General features: G+C 36.9%; 1 protein-coding gene across 1 annotated transcript in view; it reads right to left on the minus strand.

Annotated features, from left to right (window-relative positions):
* IMPG2 (interphotoreceptor matrix proteoglycan 2) overlaps positions 1–10,442 on the minus strand; it is a 68,371-nt gene that overhangs the window by 22,319 nt on the left and 35,610 nt on the right. The window contains exons 8-10 of the mRNA XM_029215325.1: positions 8,605–8,625; positions 1,718–1,962; positions 141–226 (exon numbers count right to left, since the gene is read on the minus strand). Of these exons, the coding sequence (XP_029071158.1) occupies positions 141–226; positions 1,718–1,962; positions 8,605–8,625 (352 nt within the window). The remainder of the gene's footprint in view (positions 1–140; positions 227–1,717; positions 1,963–8,604; positions 8,626–10,442) is intronic.

Raw genomic sequence — 10,442 nt, forward strand, 5'->3', positions numbered from 1 at the left:
TAATGTCCCAAGGATGATATAAGAGAATATGTGTAATAGGAACAGCTTGGGAAAGTCATGATACCAAAGTAAGCAGGTAAGTACAAAGAAGAAAAGCTTGAGGGCCTGGTTCTAGGAGTAAAACACAGAAACATACTTACCAGAATAGATGGTAAGGTTTCCTGAAGACTTGAACTTTGGGTGTTCCAAACTTGGTCTTCACTTTGGGGAAGTAAAACTCCTCTCACTAAAGAAAGAGTAACATTAAAGAACATTTTTAGTTGAGACACAATTGTACTTGAGGTTCAGGGACAACTAAAAACCAAGTTTTTCCTTTTTATAGCTTACATTTGGGTAGAACAGATGGGGAGTCGCTTAGAAAATGCTTGATACTTTATTCAAATATTGTACTTATATTAGCACAACCTGTCTAAATTATAAGACTCCAACATAAAATAAATATTCTCCCCATCATTACATTTAGGACACTCCTATATTATTTTCTTTCCTTTCTCAAGCAATTTTTTACTCTTTTCAAGATTCCTATGAAGTAGTTGCTTTAAAACTGATTTTTTTTCATTTTAATAACAAAGTTGAACTGAAATTCCAACTCATTTAGTTGATGCTAAAAATGGAGAAAATTATGCAAAACTATTTCCTTTTCGGCAGAAAGTGCCTTTGAAAAAAGGGGTAAGACACCAGAGAGTTTATCACTATACCAATACTAAGCCATAAAGTTAACAGAGTAGATTGTATAATTTAATTCAATAAGATTTACTGAATCCTTGCTAGTTACCATGGACTTTGATGAGATTGAGGCTATAAACATTAATAAAGTCAAGTTTCTTTTGTGGAACTGTTCCCTATGTCACAGATAAATACATATTATAAAACAATATGAAGGACATTTATATAATGTATGTGAACACAGACAAAGCAGAAAATGATTTTGCCTGGAGGAGAGAAGGAATCAATAAAAGCTAAAAAGAAAGGATTGTCAGAAAGGTGATCTGGTGCATACACAAAAACAGAAGCAGAATCTCTCTTAATTCACCCGTTCACTGACATAAAGGGATCAAACGGAAGTCAAAGGCCCTATTTTTGGAAAATGTAAGTATTTTCCAAAATTCTTTCTCAACTGTGTATTCAGTTATCTTGTCTTCTATGGAAAACAAGTAGCATGAGATCAAAGATGAACATATCTTTTAAGATGATTGAGTCACCTAGAAAGCTGCAGCCATTCAGAACTCTGAAGCTGGCAAAACAAACAGAAATGGATTTTAGGAATAAAATTCTGAGCAACTGAAATGTACATCTACTGAAAGGTCAAAGCACCTGAATTAGTTAGTACTGGATATCCTAAAGCTTTTGTTAAACTTGCTTGGAAATTCTGAGAGAACTGTTGACCTCTTCTTTAGGACACCTTCTAGGAAGTAGCTCCACCCCAGGCTCCACATAAAAGGAAGACCTCACTATGTTGTTTATGGATTTAGTTTCCTAAACAACCTCATTTTGCCTATGGCATATCTTAATCCTCATGCCATTCTTCCACCAGAAACCCCTGATTGATCTACCCAAATTATCTGCATGGCTAAAGTGCCATTCATATCAGGATGGCTTCTGTCTCATGCAGTCTAGAGAGTGCCAGAACCATATATATTTTTGGAAATTAGTTTTCCCAGAATATATTGGAAAAGAAACTAAAACTGTACAAGGACTTAATGGTTATCCAACTTACCATCAATAAGCTGAAGGGAGTCAGGATCCAGATTCAAAGAGGAGGTCCCCAGCAAAACATTCTGGTGCAGTGTCTCAGCAATATAATCTCTGAAGTTACTAATTGTATAAACAGCAGTAGGCTTATCATCCAATTCCACAAGACCATGGTTCTCCACCTTGTTGGAGTGAAGGCTAATTAGGTCCCAGGTGGTATTGCTGATGGCATCACCATTGAAGGTAACTGCATAGTGAACATCTATGCCACTATGGATGAAAAGAGAAACAGATTAGGTCCCACCAAGGAAACACAAAGAAAGGAGCTTTGAACCCACCAAGAACAAACATTAGACCTAGAGGGAGAGTCTCAAAAAGCATGGATTCCATCACCATTCTCTGAAGACTCTGGGCAACCTTTAGCCATCCCCTTCTTCCCAGAGAACAGAGGGTTATAGATCTAAGAACATGGAAAGGGGTCTAAGGAGGCCGCAGAGTCAACCCTGCACAATACCTGAGCGTATTCTTCCCCCATGTTCTCACCCCTTCAAAGCCAACTGCTCCTTTTCCCTATCAGCCTGCTTCCTTCTTTCCCTGTTAGCCTTTTTCCTACCTGATTTAAAAGAACAAAACAAAACAAAACCCTCTAACTCTACTCAACAATGGGAAATCCTCTCATATCTCTCTATTACTGTTGCTGGATGAATTATGTACTCCACAATGGGGAGTGAAGCAATGAAGAAGCTTAATTACTATGAACTAAAACATAGTTGCCTATTGTGAAAGGAAAATATGAAATATTTGGAGATAAAGCAAATTGATGATGTTTTTTAAAATATCATGCTAGAATATTTTCTAATATGACAGTTATCTAAGTCTCTCAGGAGACATGCTTTTGTTTTATAGCACAGACAATTTACAGTCCTATAAAGTTTAATAGTGAATTGTAAAAAAAAACCTACTAAAATGTGATGGGTTTTTTGGCCTGATAGGAACGATAAATCCAAAGTTTATGATTTTACTAACCTGTAGGGCATTTAGCAATGTTGTATCTAACTTAACAATCCTTTCCCAATTAACTATATATACTTCTTTCAAATGCTCTAGAAACTAGCTCTCATTTTTCTGCTGGTTCCCTCCTTAATGTGCTGAATAAAAGTTTGACAAGTGCTAAGAAACAACTTTGTCTAGGAATGGGGCCTTTTCACTATCTTTCCACAAGCAAAAAAAGAGAAGATTTCTTGGAATAAAGGATAAAGTGAAAATAATTAGTAGGAGATGATATGTCATTTGATATTTTCTTAAATAGTCATTTTGAGGAAACATCAGAATATAAAATTTTTAAGCCAATAGAATTACTCCTTCTAGACACTCAGATTTATCTAACAGCTAAAAACTAACACTTTTGTAAGTGCTTACAATGTGACAGGTATTTCACAGGCTTTAATCTCACTTAATATTCATAATAACCTTATGAAGGTTTTATTACCTTCAGATTATTATTAAGAAACCGAGCTTTAAAGAAGTTAAAAGACTTGCCTAAAATTTCACCATATATAAGGGATAGATAGAGTCAAGATTCAAACACGGATCTGCCTGACTCCAGTACCTGTATTCTGAATTACTTTGCTATACTCTCAGTAACTTCAATTAAACTATTACCAGAAAAAAGTCATTATGAGAATGGCTTTGCTCTACTCATCATTCTGGCTTCCAGCCAGTCTATGAGACACAGCCATCAGAGGCAGTACCCAGCAAGCCACACCAAGATCCCTCCAGAGGAAAGGAGAATACCACCCTCCCAAAGATAAACCACTGAAGGCAGATGTGCAATGGAAATAATCTGCCACCTTCAGACATTCTATAGGAGCAAAATGATGCCCAAAGCAAAGCACTCAAATAAATTAAGCACTTCCTCCTCTGAGCTCACTTATATATTCCTTGATTATAGCCTTTGCTGTTTTGTAAAAAGATTCTGTTTATAGTGACTGCCTTGCAGACTCTCCTTGAGTTTCTATCTCCAATGTTTGGCTTGGTACCTGGCATTAAGTGCCTATCAAATTAACAGAAATCTATACCTGCCTGAATATAAAGAGAAAACTGCAGCCTAATTAAGGTATTCATATATCTCAAAAAAAAGTGTCAGGATAATGAGAAGTGTCTCATAGAGTCTAGAAAAAGGGTTAGTCAACTAATTTATGCTACCATTAGTGAAAAGTTTCTGATCAGTGTATTGTGCCTTCCTTGTAACACAGATCCCTAGATTGGAGACAGCTACAACAGGCTAGCATGACTTTGATACTGGCCATTAGGATCACCCAACCTCCTTTCTCTGATCTCAAGCTTGCAAAAGGAACTTTTGATTATAATTCCCTACAGATTGTCCTATGGGGAAAGAACGCATGAGCTAAGCCAATGCAATAACTAGTCAGTTGGCAGATATATTTCTTGCTTTAAATAGATCAATCAGCATTGTATTTTGTGGTTTGGTAAGCATAAATTGGTCTCAAGAGACCTCTCCTTCCTGGGAACACTGGCAGTTCTGGTCTTGTCCAGGGCCTACAGGGGAAGCCATGAAGGTGTTACCCCTCACCTGCCACAGAAGCAGCCAGGCATGATACGATGTTCCTGTCCCACTCTAAGGTCAGTAAGGTTTTCCTCCCAGATCTGATAAGCTACCACTTCCAGCAGGGTGGTTTAGGGAGCTTTAAAGTGGTAATTGAGCATTATGACACCCAGATGCCCTACTAAGTGGCGAGACATCTGCTTGTCATCTGTAAATTCCCTCAAACCCTTAATTTTTCATATCATAATATGTTGATTCATGAGTAATTCCTGATCTCCTTTTGTAAAGAAATAAATTCAGTAAAACATGCTAAAATAACCAAATGATGGTCCCAATGTGAAATAAAATAGTATGAGGGGCACTTACTGGTCAGAACTTACCACACCACATGTGTCCCAAGCATTTAGGACACAATGCCTGGCTCATAGCAGTTCACTAAATACTTTTGAAAATAATGAAAAAACAAACGGTCAATTTTATTCAGTAATGCAGGCAGATAAGACCATTGAATTTGTGCCACTTAAATGACAGTATGTGATACTCCTGACTTAATCTGAAGGGTTTTTAAGTCTCTAAATATGAAAGAGTAATTTTTCACCCTAAAGAGCACGCATATTATCCTCATACATTTGTGTCTTCTGGGTAATGATTTTAGGGACACTGCTTCACAGCCAGAACACAACTCTGTGAGGATGTGCATGCTCTTTCCAAGCTCTGTGGGTGGGATGGACCATGCCTACATCTCCAGAAAGGTGAGCTTTTCCTTGGGATCTATGCCCAACCTATTAACATGTTAATATGGCTCTAAGACTCTAAGGCTCTAAGGAAGCAGTGATAAGGGAAAAAATGGAGAAGAAGAAAAGGCTGTGCCAGTTAGCCCTTGAGCTACAAAGAAAATCAGACAAGGCTACAAAGAAAATCAGACAAGGAGAGTCAAGCCTTTACTGAGAGCCTACCATGTGCTTTGCATGACTTTTAAATAGCATAGGGAGAAGACCAAGAGAAATGTTCCTGGATCAAGAAATCTGAGCAAATCAGGCAGTCTGGGTTAGATCACTAGCCTTACTCTTTACTGGCAAAATATAATTTGTCTCCCAATGTTTCCCTTGGACTTCTAAAAATAACACTTCTAATATCATCTACCTTGTCTAGTAAGGATAAATTCTTTAAAGAAGATAAAATGCCTCACAGAGATACTGCAATTTATTACCAAGTTTTTGTCCTGGAAAGAGAACTCAAAGTAATGCTTGAGGTATCAGAAAACCATTTATTCTCAGATCGGAGAACTTCAGCATGACCCAGAACAGACTTAGTTCTGGCATGGTAAATGGAATACAGAGACATCTCAGGATGAGGAACAGAATAAAAGCCAAGAGTAAAAGAAAGTACATAAGACGCAGAATGCACACTGGTGACAAAACATTATCTGACTGAAGAAAGCTATGCTGGCTCTCTGCACTCAGCAACTCCAAGTTAACCAACCATCATCATAGTAGCATCATCTTTCATCTTCTAAACTGAAACGACTGCTATGTAGAGGAAAGTTTCTCTGTCTGACTGCTATTTCCAGAGACATCAATCATGTGGAGGTGAAATTTACCCTTATTCCTCACCTCTAATGCCCTGATTGGCTGTTTGATGTGTGCAGGTTTTAAATAGAAAAAATAATGATACCACATCTCGTGACAACTGATCAAACTAAAGATATTTCAGAGAAACTCAGACATCCCTTCTTCTCTCATCTTTCTATTAGGAAGAAGGTGCATACTTACAAGGCCTGGAGCTGAATTTTTGAAGTGTGTATACCAGGCAGATATTTTGTTTATTCACTTCAAATGGGTCCTAATAACTTAAAATAATGTGTGCATCTTGAAAGAGGTACAAAGCAAATAGAAAATTTCATGTGTATATAAATGCTTATGCAGAGAGAGAGGGGTGTTACATATTATATAAATAGACTATTTCTGTGCCACACATTCATTCACACACAGCTCAAAATAAAAGTATACCAGAAAGTTATGAATAAACTCCACCAACTGGTTAACATCTGAGAAACTGTACTTAGGTTAACAATTCTATCATAAAATCTAATGGTTTCATATCGAATTGTTGTCTGTGTCCCGATATCCCGAGAACTTAGCACTCAGCAACTGAATACCATTCTTTGATCACAGGATTAACATCAGAATTTGGGTTGTTTTAACATTCTAATCTCCCCAAGAGGGCAGCAATTAAACAATCTTTTGGTTGAATATTGACCATCAACACATATACCTATAATAAAAACACACAGAGCAGTCTGCATATACTAAGAGTACAGAAACCCAAATCCTGATTACTTTGGGCAAAATATCTGATACCCTCTAGTCACGTAAGCTACGGCAAATCAGTTTGCCTCTCTAAAGCAAAATTGCCTCACCTCCAAAAGGAGAATGAATATTCTCATTTTCACTATCTTACAGGGATATAAGAAAATAAAATGAAAAAACAAAAGAACCCGTACTTTGACATATCTCTGAAAGCACTTTTAATTAGACTGTGTTCCTAGATGATGGAGACCAACAGTTATTCATTTTTGCAGGCACAAGGTTTGCCCAACTAGCAGACACTTAGTGAATATTTGCTAAAATAATATAAATGAAAATGAGGAAGTCAGAAAGCCCTTTTCAAATATAAGATATTATATTTATATCTTATATAAATGAAGGCATAATGACATGGATTGACCTGGAGTGTATTACATTTAGTGAAATAAGTCAGACAGAGAAAGATACTCTGTGTTATCATTTATATGTGGAATCTGAAAAATAAAATAATCGAATGAATATAACAAAACAGAAACTGACTCACAGATATAGAGAACAAACTAGTAGTTACCAGTGGGACGAGGAAAGGGAGGAGGGGCAAGATAGGGGTAGAGGATTAAGAAATACAAACTACTATGTATAAAATAAATAAGCTACAAGGATATATCGTACAATCTATAAAAATACTGAGTCACTATGTTCCACACCTGAAACTAATATAATACTGTAAATCAACTATACTTCAATAAAAAAATAAAAATATTTTAAAAAGATATTACAATGAAGAAATATTACCGTATCTCTAAACATCTCTGTACTTAGCTTATGAATTTGCTTCATGCTTTCTATATTATGGTTATCAATCTTTCAAGAGAAAGTAAATTTTAAATAAAGTTGAGTTCAAAGATAAAATGACAAGCAACCTTCACAAGGGGAATTGACTATGTTTTTATATTATGCTTCTAAGAAGTTCCAGAGAGCAGCTGTTTTCGCAAATGAACTATGATAGAGATCAGCTTTCTCCCTTTCATTTACCACTTAAAATGACACTTGATTATATTATTCAATGACAATAGTATACTTGAAAGTGTTTTCATTAATGCCAGTTTTTATTCCAATTTTAAATTAAGTATAACTCAATATTTTAAAGTATTTGTCGTAGGCTATATTGTACAGCACAGGGAATATAGCCAATATTTTACAATAACTATAAATGGAGTATAACCTTTAAAAATTGTGAATCACTATGTTGTACACCTGAAACTTATATAAAATTGTAAATCAGGGCTTCCCTGGTGGTGCAGTGATTGAGAGTCTGCCTGCTGATGCAGGGGAAATGGGTTCGTGCCCCAGTCTGGGAAGATCCCACATGCCACGGAGCGGCTAGGCCCGTGAGCCATGGCCGCTGAGCCTGCGCATCCAGAGCCTGTGCTCCGCAACGGGAGAGGCCACAACAGTGAGAGGCCCACATACCACCAAAAAGAAAAAAAAAAAATTGTAAATCAACTATACCTCAAAAATTTTTTGATTTAAACTAAATAAAAATAGATTAAAAAATAAAAGTACTTGTCAGTCAGCAGCCTATGACAGAAGTCTGTAAACTACAGCCTGTGAGCTAAATCCAGCCCACTGTCCATGAGTTAATGGATTTTATATTTTAAATGGTTGAAAAAAATCAAAATAACAATATTTTGTGACGTGAAGATCACATGAAATTGACATTTCAGGGTCCATGAATAAGTTTTATTGGAACACAGCCACGCTCATTCATTTTCAATATATTGCTTAAATCTACTTTCATCTGATAGTGACAGAGGTGAGTAGATGCGACAGAGGCTATATAGTGTGAAAAGGTTTGAAATATTTACTATCTGACTCTTAACAAAAAAATGTTGGCCAACTCAGCTGTAAGGAGATGAACAGTGATATTGGAAGTAATAAAGAAATTAAGCCACACTTCCTTGGACCTTGGGCTACCATATTTTCTGAACTACCTCCTCATTAGGTGGACAGTATAGAAAGTGCCAAAAGTTACTCTACCTGCCATTTTCCTTAGGGGATCTGAAAACAAAAATGGAAAGTGTTAAGCAGAGTTTAAGAGCGTTATAATTGTCATATAATTCATCAAACTACAAGTTCTTAATGTATTTCCTCTGAAATGTTTCTTTAAATGAAAATGCTTGTATATACTAGATAATGAAAAATTCCTGTACATTGAAGGAAGATAGCAAAGGTGGAGAAAATATTCTATTTTAAAGTCAATAGTCTTTACTGTCTTCAAACTTGTTAAAAATACTTTTAAACAATTAATATATGGTTATCTCTTTATAAATAAACTTTTTTTCAGTAGATCAGCAGAGAACTCCAGCTACTGGCACTAACAAAATTGGGAATACTTTTGGGGGGATACAATGTGTTATGTGGCATTAAAATGAATAAAAGAAAATCAGATGGTATATAGTAAGGTTCTAAGGGGTTGGGAAAGGTCAGGACTGACTAACTTATAGGATATTGCATAGCCTTTAATATTTATTTATTTAATATTTATTTATTTAATGTAGTAGAACTTCCCATGTGCTACGCATTTTACAAAAATTAATTCATTTAATCCTCATGAAAACTTATTAAGGACCATGAACATCCCCATATTACAGGTAAAGAAACTGAGAAACAAAACAACTAAATAATTTACCCAAAGCATTTAAAAGTATTTTTTAATAAAGCAGGATTAATATAAATTGTATAAATTATTTTTATACAAAGGAGAAGTTAAGGCTTGTTAATTTATCCAAAACCATCCAGCCAGCAGTGCCAAAGGCAGGATTTAAACCTAGACAAGTTGATCCCAAAGGCCAAGTTGCCTTTCAAGTGCTGCCAAATGAGAGAGGACTTCAAAAGCCTCACCTTCTCAGGCTCTCATGTGAGCTTTAGTCACAGCTGGAGGCAAGTATCCTGTGCAAAGGGCTAAGGCTGAACTGGGAGACAGGTCATGGTGTGAGAATAGGTGGAGGGTCAATTTACCATGCTTGCCCTCGCCCCTGCACCAATAATTAGCCAGTGTCCTTAGATAAAATACTTAAATTCCCTGTGCTCTGGTTTCCTTGTCAGAAAAAAAGGAGGATAACAATAAGTATTTCACAGCATGGCTGTTGGGATTAAATGAATTAATATAAATACTGGCACACTGTGCTCGATTTAATATAAATACTGGCACACTGTGCTCGTAAGTGCTTGCTATTATTTCTGGAAAACCCAGAAGTTGTGACAAGACTATGCCAAAGATGCATACACTGTTAATTATGCTCATGCTCCCCTGCATCCAATAGGTGGGCCACAGCTACCACCCACACGCTCCAAACCTTCAGAGGACTCAGTCTAGCACAGAGGTTAAGAGCGAGAGCTATAAAGTCAGCCACTTTGTTTCAAAATCCCTCTTATGCTCTAACTTAAAAACTCTCTGACCTTGGGCTAATACTTCATCCTTTTAAACCTGTTTGCTCCTCTGCAAAATAAGTATTAATAATGATATTTTTGCTGAAAGAGTTGACGATTATGTGAGCTCAGGAATGTGAAGCGGCCAGAAGTATTCACTCAGTAAATGTTCACAAGTATTATGCTGCAGGTCGTAAGTAGGGAAGAAATGTCTTAAAAAGAGGTGTCTGGGGCTTCCCTGGTGGCGCAGTGGTTGAGAGTCCACCTGCCGATGCAGGGGACACGGGTCTGTGCCCCGGTCTGGGAAGATCCCACATGCCACGGAGCGGCTGGGCCCGTGAGCCATGGCCGCTGAGCCTGCACGTCCGGAGCCTGTGCTCCGCAACGGGAGAGGCCACAACAGTGAGAGGCCCGCGTATCGCCACAAAAGAAAAAAAAAAAAAAAA

This window comes from Monodon monoceros, unplaced genomic scaffold (genome assembly GCF_005190385.1).
Source record: "Monodon monoceros isolate NGI ecotype Baffin Bay Population unplaced genomic scaffold, NGI_Narwhal_1 Super_Scaffold_11, whole genome shotgun sequence".
In the NCBI taxonomy this organism is placed as follows: Eukaryota; Metazoa; Chordata; class Mammalia; order Artiodactyla; family Monodontidae; genus Monodon; species Monodon monoceros.